This window comes from Phocoena sinus, chromosome 14 (assembly GCF_008692025.1).
Source record: "Phocoena sinus isolate mPhoSin1 chromosome 14, mPhoSin1.pri, whole genome shotgun sequence".
Lineage (NCBI taxonomy): Eukaryota > Metazoa > Chordata > Mammalia > Artiodactyla > Phocoenidae > Phocoena > Phocoena sinus.
The window spans coordinates 13,303,794-13,316,896 of NC_045776.1; the positions used below are offsets into that span (position 1 = coordinate 13,303,794).

The window sequence follows — 13,103 nt, forward strand, 5'->3', positions numbered from 1 at the left end:
CTTTTAGAAGTAATTCTTTAAGAAATCTTATTTTAAATTACAGAATTTCCCTTTCAAATGCATTTAAAGCAGAAATTGTGAAAAATCAACTTCTTTAGCCTATTTTACTATATACATATATCAAATGACAAATATATTTACTTTGTAATTTGGTTTGAAAGATACAAGTTCCTCAACCAATCCATTAATGTGAACTACTATATAGAAAATCAGTTCATTATTTTATTTTTTTTCCCCAAAATGAACAGGCAAAAAAGTCTTTTAAAATACAAGCTTGTAAAAAGAGATTGTCACGGGCTTCCCTGGTGGCGCAGTGGTTGAGAGTCTGCCTGCCGATGCAGGGGACATGGGTTTGGGCCCGTGTCCGGGAGGATCCCACATGCCGCGGAGCGGCTGGGCCCGTGAGCCATGGCCGCTGAGCCTGCACGTCCGGAGCCTGTGCTCCGCAACGGGAGAGGCCACACCAGTGAGAGGCCCGCATACCGCAAAAAAAAAAAAAAAAAAAGAGAGAGATTATCACTACTTCGCAGAACATAGGAGAAAAAATTTTTTTCACTTTTTATCATCTCTGAAATTGGGATGCACCTTACAATGGGCAGCTTATCATAAATTAATTGGAATTCTTATTTCTTAAAGGTACATAATTGTTACACTCAATGGTATCTTAAATTTGAAAATACGGTATGTTGAATTTGGAAAATGCTATAATTGTGCCCTGAAGGTTAAGTGAGGTTGTGATTTTTCTTTTAAAAAACAAAAACAAATAACACTAATATCTATAGTCACTATACTTTCCACTTTTATACAACATAAAGTTTAATTTATTAGACAGTTTTAATTAACCTTTATGTCACTCCATTTAAAATAGTGGGTTATAAAGTCAACTGAGTGGGTCACAAAGAGCTTCTTTTTCTTTTTTATTGTTTACTTAGGTATATTCTTTAGTGCTTTAAAATATTTATAAAATCCTCTTTGATACTATCTTCTAACTTTTTGTAATAAAGGCAAGACTTGATTTGTAACACTTTTCTTTTAATTACATGTGTAATTATATACTGGCACATGATGTAAAATATCTTCCTTACTGACAGTGTAGACAATAAAGCTTGAAATACCTAATTTAAAACGTATTTAAAAGACAATAGAAGACTAGATATTATGCAGTCTTGAGAATGAGAAAGCTCTTTATCTACTGACATAGAAAGATACAAAAATATGTTACATGGAAAAAAAGCAAAGTGCAAAATAGTGCATAGAGTATGGTAGCATTTGCATAATTCATGGAGAGATCATATATTTGAGTTTCCTTATACATGCAGAAAATACCTCTGAAAGAATACAAAACAGCTCCAATAATAGTTGGAGACTTCCATATCCCAGTTTTGATAATGGACAGAATATCTAGACGAAAGATCAGTAAGGAAATAGAGGACTTCAAACAATGTAAAACAATTAGACCTAATAGACATATATAGACCACTATAGATGACAACAGCAGAATATATATTATTTTCAGGTGCACATGGAACATTCTCAAGGAGAGAACATATGTTAGGCTACAGACAATTCTTGGTAAGTTTTTAAAGATTAAAATCACACAAAGAACCTTCTCCAGCCACACTGGAAATTAAAAATCAATAACTGAAGGGAAACTGGAATATTCAGTAATATGTTGATGTTAAACAACACATTCTTAAACAACAAATGGGTCAAAGAAATCACTAAGGAAATTAAAATACTTTGAGACAAATGAAAAAGAGAAACAGAACATACCAAAATGTGTGAAATGTAGCATAAGCAGGACACAGAGGGAAATTTATAGTTGTAATTGTCTACATTAAAAAAGCAAGATCCCAAGTCAACAACCTTGCAACAAAGAGCAAACTAAACTAAGGGCCGGCTGAAAGAAGAAAATAATAAAGATTCGAGCAGAGATAAATGAAATATATACAAGGAAAACAAGAGAATCAGCAAAATCAGAAGTTGGTTCTTTGAAAAGATCAACACAATTGACAATCCTTTAGCTAGACTGACTAAGAGAAAAAGAGAGAAGATGCAAATAACTAGAATCAGAAATAAAGGAGAGGAGATTAGTAGCAACGTTACAAAAATTAAAAGGATTGTAAGTGAATACCATAAATGATGCTTCACCAACAAATTAGATAATCAAGAAATGAACTAATTCCTAGAATCACATAAATTACCAAAACTGAGTCAAGACAGATAGAAAATCACAATAGACCAACAACAAGCTAATAGATTGAACAAGTAATAAAAACCCTTCCCCAAAGAAACGTTCTAGGATCAGAACTGATGAATTCTAAAACACATTTAAAGAATTATTAGGGGGACCGGGCCTGAGGAGCAGGGGCGGGAGCTTCGAGACGGGCGGCACGAGAGGACTCTGGGAGGGCTCACGCCAAGGAGTACTCCCCAGAACTTCTGCCGCCAGGGTCCTTGTCCCCACGGAGAGCCACAGCCACCCCCCACCTCTGCAGGAGACCCTCCAACACTAGCAGCTGTGTGGATGAAAGGCTCTTGGTGCTCCAGCCAGGCGTCAGGGCTGTGCCTCTGAGGTGGGACAGCCAAGCTCAGGATACTGGTACACAAGAGACGTCCCAGCTCCACCTAATGACAAACGGCGAAAATCTCCGAAAGAGCTCCATCTCAACGCCAAGACCCAGCTTCACTCAACGACCAGCAAGCAACAGTGCTGGACATCCTATGCCAAACAACTAGCAAGACAGGAACACAACCGCACCCATTAGCAGAGAGGCTGCCTAAAATCATAATAAGTCCACAGACACCCCAAAACACACCACCAGACGTGGACCTTCCCACCAGAAAGACAAGATCCAGCCTCATCCACCAGAACACAGGCACTAGTCCCCTCCACCAAGAAGCCTACACAACGCACTGAACCAACCTTAGCCACTGGGGGCAGACATCAAAAACAATGGGAACTACGAACCTGCAGCCTGCGAAAAGGAGACCCCAAACACAGTAAGTTAAGCAAAATGAGAAGACAGAGAAACACACAGCAGATGCAAGAGTAAGGCAAAAACCCACCAGACCTAACAAATGAAGAGGAAATAGGCACTCAACCTGAAAGAGAATTCAGAATAATGATAGTAAAGATGATCCAAAATCTTGGAAATAGAATGGAAAAATTCAAGGAACATTTAACAAGGACCTAGAAGAACTAAAGAGCAAACAAACAGTGATGAACAACACAATAAATGAAATTAAAAATTCTTTAGAAGGGATCAATAGCAGAATAACTGAGGCAGAAGAATGGATAAGTGACATGGAAGATAAAGTAGTGGAAATAACTACTGAAGAGCAGAATAAAGAAAAAAGAATTAAAAGAATTGAGGACAGTGTCAGAGACCTCTGGGACAACATTAAACACACCAACATTCAAATCATAGGGGTCCCAGTAGAAGAAGAGAAAAAGAAAGGGACTGAGAAAATATTTGAAGAGATTATAGTGGAAAACTTCCCTAATACGGGAAAGGAAATAGTTAATCAAGTCCAGGAAACAGAGAGTTCCATACAGGATAAATCCAAGGAGAAACACACCAAGACACATATTAATCAAACTATCAAAAATTAAATACAAAGAAAAGATATTAAAAGCAGCAAGGGAAAAACAACAAATAACACACAAGGGAATCCCCATAAGGTTAACTGCTGATCTTTAAGCAGAAACTCTGCAAGCCAGAAGGGAATGACAGGACATATTTAAAGTGATGAAGGAGAAAAACCTACAACCAACATTACTCTACCCAGCAAGGATCTCATTCAGATTTGACAGAGAAATTAAAACCTTTACAGACAAGCATAAGCTAAGAGAATTCAGCACCACCAAACCAGCTTTACAACAAATGCTAAAGGAACTTCTCTAGGCAGGAAAAACAAGAGAAGGAAAAGACCTACAATAACAAACCCAAAACAATTAAGAAAATGGTATTAGGAACATACATATCAATAATTACCTTAAATGTAAATGGATTAAATGCTTCAACCAAAATCCATAGACTGGCTGAAAGGATATAAAAACAAGACCCGTATATATGTTGTCTACAAGAGACCCACTTCAGACCTAGGGACACATTCAGACTGAAAGTGAGGGGATGGAAAAAGATATTCCATGCAAAAGGAAATCAAAAGAAGCTGGAGTAACAATTCTTATATCAGACAAAACAGACTTTTAAAATAAAGACTATTACAAGAGACAAAGAAGGACAGTACATAATGATCAAGGGATCGACCCAAGAAGAAGACATAACAATTGTAAATATTTATGCACCCAAACATAGGAGCACCTCAATATATAAGGCAAAGACTAACAGCCATAAAAGGGGAAATTGACAGTAACACAATCATAGTAGGGGACTTTAACACCCCACTTTCACCAATGAACAGATCATCCAAAATGAAAATAAATAAGGAAACATAAGCTTTAAATGATACATTAAACAAGATGGACTTAATTGATATATATAAGACATTCCACCCAAAAACAGAAGAATACACTTTTTTCTCAAGTGCTCATGGAACATTCTCCAGGATAGATCATATCTTGGTTCACAAATCAATCCTTGGTAAATTTAAGAAAATTGAAATTGTTATCAAGTATCTTTTGCGACCACAACGCTATGAGACTAGATATCAATTACAGGAAAATAACTGTTAAAAAATACAAACACATGGAGGCTAAACAATACACTACTTAATAATCAACAGATCACTGAAGAAATCAAAGAGGAAATCAAAAAATACCTAGAAACAAATGACAATGAAAACACAGTGACCCAAAACCTATGGGATGCAGCAAAGGCAGTTCTAAGCGGGAAGTTTATAGCAATACAATCCTACCTTAAGAAACAAGAAACATCTTAAATAAACAACCTAACCTTACACTGAAAGCAATTAGAAAAAGAAGAACAAAAAACCCCCAAAGTTAGCAGAAGGAAAGAAATCATAAAGATCAGATCAGAAATAAATGTAAAAATAATGAAGGAAACCATAGCAAAGATCAATAAAACTAAAAGCTGGTTCTTTGGGAAGATAAACAAAATTCATAAACCATTAGTCAGACTCATCAAGAAAAAAAGGGAAACTACTCAAATCAATAGAATTAGAAATGAAAAAGGAGAAGGAACAACTGACACTGCAGAAATACAAAGGATCATGAGCGATTGATTACTACAAGCAACTATATGCCAATAAAATGGACAACCTAGAAGAAAAGAACAAATTCTTAGAAATGTACAACCTTCCGAGACTGAACCAGGAAGACATAGAAAATATGAACAGACCAATCAGAAGCACTGAAATTGAAACTGTGATTAAAAATCTTCCAACAAACAAAAGCCCAGGACCAGATGGCTTCACAGGCGAATTCTATCAAACATTTAGAGAAGAGGTAACACCTATCCTTCTCAAACTCTTCCAAAATATAGCAGATGGAGGAACACTCCCAAATTCATTCTACTAGGCCACCATCACCCTGATGCCAACACCAGACAAAGATGTCCCAAAGAAAGAAAACTACAGGCCAATATCACTGATGAATACAGATGCAAAAATTCTCAACAAAATACTAGCAAACAGAATCCAGCAGCACATTAAAAGGATCATACACCATGATCAAGTGGGGTTTATCCCAGATATGCAAGGATTCTTCAATATATGCAAATCAATCAATGTGATACACCATATTAACAAATTGAAGGAGAAAAACCATCTCAATAGATGCAGAGAAATCTTTTGACAAAATTCAACACCCATTTATGATAAAAACTCTCCAGAAAGTAGGCACAGAGAGAACTTACCTGAACATAATAAAGGCCATATATGACAAACCCACAGCCAACATCATCCTCAATGGTAAACTGAAACCCTTTCCAATAAGATCAGGAACAAGACAAGGTTGCCCACTCTCACCACTCTTATTCAACATAGTTTTGGAAGTTTTAGCCACAGCAATCAGAGAAGAAAAGGAAATAAAAGGAATCCAAGTTGGAAAAGAAGAAGTAAAGCTGTCACTGTTTGCAGATGACATGATACTATACATAGAGAATCCTAAAGATGCTACCAGAAAACTACTAGAACTAATCAATGAATTTGGTAAAGTAGTAGGATACAAAATTAATGCACAGAAATCTCTAGCATTCCCATAAGCTAATGACGAAAAATCTGAAAGTGAAATTAAGAAAACACTCCCATTTACCACTGCAGTAAAAAGAATAAAGTGTCTAGGAATAAACCTACCTAAGGAGACAAAAGACCTGTATGCAGAAAATTATAAGACACTGATGAAAGAAATTAAAGATGATACAAATAGATGGAGACATATACCATGTTCTTGGATTGGAAGAATCAACATTGTGAAAATGGCTCTACTACCCAAAGCAATCTACAGATTCAATGCAATCCCTATCAGACTACCAGTGGCATTTTTCACAGAACTAGAACAAAAAATTTCACAATTTGTATGGAAACACAAAGATCCCGAATAGCCAAAGCAACCTTGAGAAAGAAAAACGGAGCTGGAGGAATCAGGCTCCCTGACTTCAGACTATACTACAAAGCTACAGTAATCAAGAAAGTATGGTACTGGCACAAAAACAGAAATATAGATCAATGGAACAGGATAGAAAGCCCAGAGATAAACCCATGTACCTATGGGCACCTTATCTTTGATAAAGGAGGCAAGAATATACAGTGGAGAAAAGACAGCCTCTTCAATAAGTGGTGCTGGGAAAACTGGACAGGTACATGTAAAAGTATGAAATTAGAACACTCCCTAACACCATACACAAAAATAAACTCAAAATGGATTAAAGACCTAAATGTAAGGCCAGACACTGTCAAACTCTTAGAGGAAAACATAGGCAGAACACTCAATGACATCAATCACAGAAAGATCCTTTTTGACTCACCTCCTAGAGTAATGGAAATAAAAACAAAAAGAAACAAATGGGACCTAATGAAACTTAAAAGCTTTTGCACAGCAAAGGAAACCATAAACAAGATGAAAAGATAACCCTCAGAATGGGAGAAAATATCTGCAAATGAAGCAACTGACAAAGGATTCATCTCCAAAATTTACAAACAGCTCATGCAGCTCAATATCAAAAAAACAAACAACCCAATCCAAAAATGGGCAGAAGACCTAAATAGACATTTCTCCAAAGAAGATATACAGATTGCCAACAAACACATGAAAGAATGCTCAACATCATTAATCATTAGACAAATGCAAATCAAAACTACAATGAGATATCATCTCACATCAGTCAGAATGGCCATCATCAAAAAATCTAGAAACAATAAATGCTGGAGAGGGTGTGGAGAAAAGGGAACCCTCTTGCACTGTTGGTGGGAATGTAAATTGATACAGCCACTATGGAGAACAGTACGGAGGTTCCTTAAAAAACTAAAAATAGAACTGCCATACAACCCAGCAATCCCACTACTGGGCATATACCCTGAGAATACCATAATTCATAAAGATTCATGTACCAAAATATTCATTGCAGCTCTATTTACAATAGCCAGGATATGGAAGCAACCTAAGTGTATATCAACAGATGAATGGATAAAGAAGATGTGGCACATATATACAATGGAATATTACTCAGCCATAAAAAGAAACGAAATTGAGTTATTTGTAGTGAGGTGGATGGACCTAGAGTCTGTCGTACAGAGTGAAGTAAGTCAGAAAGAGAAAAGCAAATACCGTATGCTAACACATATACATGGAATCTACGGAAAAAAAAAAAAAAAGGTCACGAAGAACCTAGGGGCAAGGCGGGAATAAAGACACAGACCTACTAGAGAATGGACTTGAGGATATGGGGAGGGGGCAGGGTAAGCTGTGACAAAGTGAGAGAGTGGCATGGACATATATACACTACCAAACGTAAAATAGATAGCTAGTGGGAAGCAGCCACATAGCACAGGGAGATCAGCTCGGTACTTTGTGACCACCTAGAGGGGTGTGATAGGGAGGGTGGGAGGGAGGGAGGGAGAAGCAAGAGGGAAGAGATATGGGGACATATGTATAGGTATAACTGGTTCACTTTGTTATAAAGCAGAAACTGACACACCATTGTAAAGCAATTATACTCCAATAAAGATGTTAAAAAAGAAAAAACTGTACTGGCAGTCCTAACCAAAGTAATTAAGTAACAGGAAGAAATAAAAGCTATCCAAATTGGAACGAAAGAAGCAAAATATCTCTGTTTGCAGATAACATGATTCTATATAAGTCTCATAGAATCCACAAAATACTACTAGAGCTAATAAACAAATTTAGCAAAGTTTCAAGTTACAAGATCAACATACAAATGTCAGTTCTGTTTCTATATACCAGCAATGAACAACCTGAAAAGAAATTAAGGAAACAATTTCATTTACAACAGCATCCATGAGAATAAAATAATGAGAAACAAATTTTAACATGGAAGTGAAAAACTACAAAACATTGCTGAAAGACATAAATAACTGTAAAGAATCTCAAGTTCATAAATGGCAAGACTTAATGTTGTTTGAATGTCAATATTCCCCAAAGTGATCTACAGATTCAGTGCAATCCCTTTCAAAATTCAAATGACCTTTATGGCAGAAATCAAAACTGAGCATCAAATTCATATGGAACTGAAAGGGGCCCTAAATGGCTAAACGATATTGAAAAAGAAAACAAAGCTGGAGGACTCATTCTTCCCAATTTCAAAACTTACTATAAAGCTACAGTAATTAAAATAGAGTGGAACGGGCATAAAGATAAACACAAAGACCAATGGTACAGAACTGAAAGTATAGAAATGAATGCAAACATCGACATTGAACTGATATGTGGCAAAGGTGCCGTGACCATTCATTAGGGAAACAACTTTCTGTTCAACAAATGGTGCTGGGATATCTGGATAACTAAATGAAAAGAATAAAGTTTTGGACTCCTGCCTCACTCCATATATTAAAAAAAAAAAAAACTCCAAATGGATCAATGACCTAAATATAAGAGCTAAAGGTATAACACTATTAGAAGAAAACACAGGAATAAATCTTTCTGACTTCAGATTTGGTAATGGATTCTCAGATTGATACCAAAAACTCAAGCAACAAAAGAAAAAATAGATCAATTTCATAAAAATGAAAAACATTTGTTCATCTAAGGACATTATCAACAATGTGAAAAGAAAACCTATAGGATGGGAGAAAATATTTGCAAATCATGTATGAGGTAAGGGTTTAATATCCAGAATTGTAAGAACTCTTACAATTTAAAGGCAAACAATCCACTTAAAAAATGGGCAAAGAACTTGAAAGAATACACTAGAAGCTAATAAAATTTATTGCATGTAGGATGGTGGCTCAGGGACAAGGGAAGACAAGTTTTTGTTGTACATCTTTTTACATTTAAAAGATGTTAAACCATGTGACTGTATTATTTATTCAAACCTTAAAACCTGTTTTTAATGTTTTATTTTTTTATTACCTAGGATATTGCTATGATCAATCAGTTTACTAAGGTACATTTTAATTGTATTTACATATCAATAAAAAGGTTTATACTGATAAGAGAACACATAAAACAAGAAAGAAGAAAAAATAAAAATATTAATCCTTCAATCACGAGACCTTTTTAAAAATATATATATAAGGAACTAGGGTAAAATATTAAATACATGTAATCCAATATCAAAGGATAAAATGAAATAAAAGTTTTGACCTTTTATGCCCTGGGATTAGTTTCAAAGAAAGGCAAGGTATACTTCATTATTTACCAATTTAGTTTTGAGGGAATACAATTTTGGTATATAATAAATGGTAAATCTTCTGGTAAAACAGAATAAAGTACAAATAATTAAGTAAACAAAGATAAATGCTCAATTCTTCATGAAATTATAAGTATATAAATATTTTTAAATATAAAAACCTTAAAATCAGCCAAAAAGTAAACATCATACCACAAATAAATGTGTATATATAAATATGTTTACAGATATATTTATATATATATAACTGATTACTGATGATGCAAATTTATAAATACTTCATGCAGTACAATCAGATTTTAGTGGTAGTTTTTTATGGTTAAAAAAGGGAAAATTCAAATAAAAAAGCTTAAACTACATCTCATAACAATTAGGTTTCTGTGATATTTTAAAGATTATATTAAGGAAACATAGTAAAAGGGATGCAAACATTAATGCACTGCAATGGATTATGTTACAAGCTGAAAAAGGAAAAGAAGCTCAAACACCATTCTGCCAGGCAGAACTGCAAAACAATCTGAAATTGGACACTGATCCTTCAAGACATAGAAAAATTTCTATACTTATTAATGTCTCAGAGCTATTTTTAAATATTAGGTAAAATAAAACCATCAGCAAGAAAACAGTCATGTTTATCTTTTTTAAATTAAACATACCTATAGGTATAAAAAATTTTTAAGCTCTACACATACATTTTCTTGAGGATCAGTACAAATTTCTTGTGCTAAACAGATAATTAAGGATAAGCTCTACATGGGTTTTGCCAATGCATTGTGTACCTATCATACTGTAGGTCCCGTTAATTATGATTAAAACCGGTGGTAAATATTAAGAGGATAACAAAAGAAACTTTTATGACACATTCTAAAATATTCTTAACCCATTAAAAGAAAATTTCTGAACTGAAAATTGATTTCATAAATTGAATAATTCAAATAATTAAGTTTGTTTGCAAATAAATAATTCACTGTCATTTAAATGAGATTACAGATAACTTTTTATTAATCTTTTATTGGCTAAATATAACTCTAAAAATAACTTTCTACAGTATTTATGGCTTATAACATAGGCAATGTGTACTAAAATAAATTTGCTACTCTATTTTGGACATTTAAAGCATCTGTCAATAACAGGTGAGCTACAAGAAAAACAAAAAAGGTACTTTCAAAAGTTATTGTAGACAATATTATAACTATCCTATCATCCTAAGACAAGTGTAATTACTGCCAAACAAATACAATAAAACTAACATTAATAATAGGTAACTACGTTTAAGAAAAGTTACATTATTAGTCCCTGTGAATGTTCAATACAAAGCATGTCTATTTCTGAAGACAAATCACGCATATCATATCAAGAGCAGAGATAAAATAAATTAGTTAACTGGTAATGTAAAAAACAGACAGTGTTCATGGCACATAAATGGACCTACAGTAATAGTTAGTGCTGCAAAAGCTAATGATGCTTTAAGCAAAATTGGAAAACATGAATACCATGCAGTTTTACTGAACTCACCTGACAGAGGTGTAAAACCATTCTCTAGGAGCAGAGATGCATGCACAAAAGTAAGAATATGATTGCAAGTAATAGACTTTAACAAAATAAAAATATAACACTAAACTTCAAAATGACAAAAAATGGACACATGATGAGATCTGGGGAATGAAAATACTTTTATGTGTCTCACCTCTCTCTTTGCCAACAGCACATTAGGAACAATGTGTGGCAGGCAGCGCCCCAGCATTAACATAACACTTTTCTCACTGTCTGCAATCCGAGACACCTAGAAAACCAAAGAATTAATAAATGATGACACTGGAGAACTTCTGTGCATGATGGTATTGTACTTAAAGTTTATGTTTTGGACCCTGTCACCTCTGTTCCAAACACACATCCAAAATTACAATTTATGATGATGATGATAAAAACAACAATAAGAACAACTGTAATCCCTAACGGGATAAACATTTTTATAGACCAGAAATGGATTTAAAACACTGTTAAGAAGCAAGGGTGAAGACAGGGAGGCTTACAAGGCTTCAGTTCTGGGAACAAACAGGGATAACACAGGACTGGGGCAGCTTCAATGGTTTTTAATTTTGTTCTTGGGGAAAAGGTGCCCACAAAGCTACAGGCTTTGCCTAAGGTGAGAGTAGTTTGTATAATGAAGCTGCATGCAAGGGAAGTCCAAGGGGGCTGACCCAGTCTTACAATGGGGATTGCCAGATTGCATCCAAACCATCCTCTAGCTCTTTCATATTCCTAATGACATTGTGGGACAGAAGCCCAAAATAGGTGAAGTGGAATCAACCATAAAACAGCTAGAAAGGGAGGAGTGAGTATAAAGATAGGAGAAAAAAAGAAAAAAACCCTCTGAAGATAAGCCTGCAACAACAATTACAAAGGACTTGAGGAAAACAAATCTGAGAGCTAATAAACTCTGAAATCAAAGACAATCAATCCGAACCTAGGGGGAGGACAGAAATAAAGACACAGACGTAGAGAATGGACTTGAGGACACAGGGAGGGGGAAGGGTAAGCTGGGACGAAGTGGGAGAGTGGCACGGATATATATACACTATCAAATGTAAAATAGATAGCTAGTGGGAAGCAGCTGCATAGCACAGGGAGATCAGCTCCGTGCTTTGTGACCACCTAGAGGGGTGGGATAGGGAGGGTGGGAGGGAGACGCAACAGGGAGGAGATACGGGGATATATATGTATAGCTGATTCACTTTGTTATAAAGCAGAAACTAACACACCATTGTAAAGCAATTATACTCCGATAAAGATGTTAAAAAAAAAAAGAAAATTACAGACAACCAAAAAAAAAAAAATCCAGATGCCCAGCTTCTCTTGAAAAAGACTGTTATCAGCTATACCTTGCACAGAGAATCAGCCTAAATGGTAAGTGGGGCTGACATCCAACAGGCACTCATCTGCCACGCCAGGTATTTATCCATCAAAAGTAAGGAGTATCATTTTAATTTGCACAAAGGTGATATATAGTCTAGCAATGGCACTATCCTTGGGCCCTCACACACACACAGAAGCAATCACCTGGAAGATTTAGGCAAAGGATGTAAGTTCGAATTTACTGCAGTACCCACCACTCCTTATTATTACCCTCTTGCTTCATCATATTATGAGACCTGCCTGGTTTCTTTGTAGACATTTGAGTTTACAGCTTTTGGTCAGCATCAAAAGGAAATAATACTTTTGATTTATTCAACTAAATAACCTAAGTTTAGATTCACTTTGCAGAGGTAGGTTGTTCAGCTCCTTATACCAATGCAAATACTTAGCAATTAG

At 35.3% G+C, this 13,103-nt stretch overlaps 1 protein-coding gene across 7 annotated transcripts in view; it reads right to left on the reverse strand.

Annotated features, from left to right (window-relative positions):
• Window positions 1–13,103, reverse strand: part of RELCH (RAB11 binding and LisH domain, coiled-coil and HEAT repeat containing) — a 120,725-nt gene that overhangs the window by 63,519 nt on the left and 44,103 nt on the right. For all 7 annotated transcript variants that reach the window (XR_004345357.1, XM_032602542.1, XM_032602541.1 and 4 more), the window contains one exon: window positions 11,479–11,574. Coding sequence is in view for 6 of the 7 variants with exons in the window: in XM_032602542.1 (XP_032458433.1) it covers window positions 11,479–11,574 (96 nt within the window). In the remaining variant the exon portion in view is untranslated. The remainder of the gene's footprint in view (window positions 1–11,478; window positions 11,575–13,103) is intronic.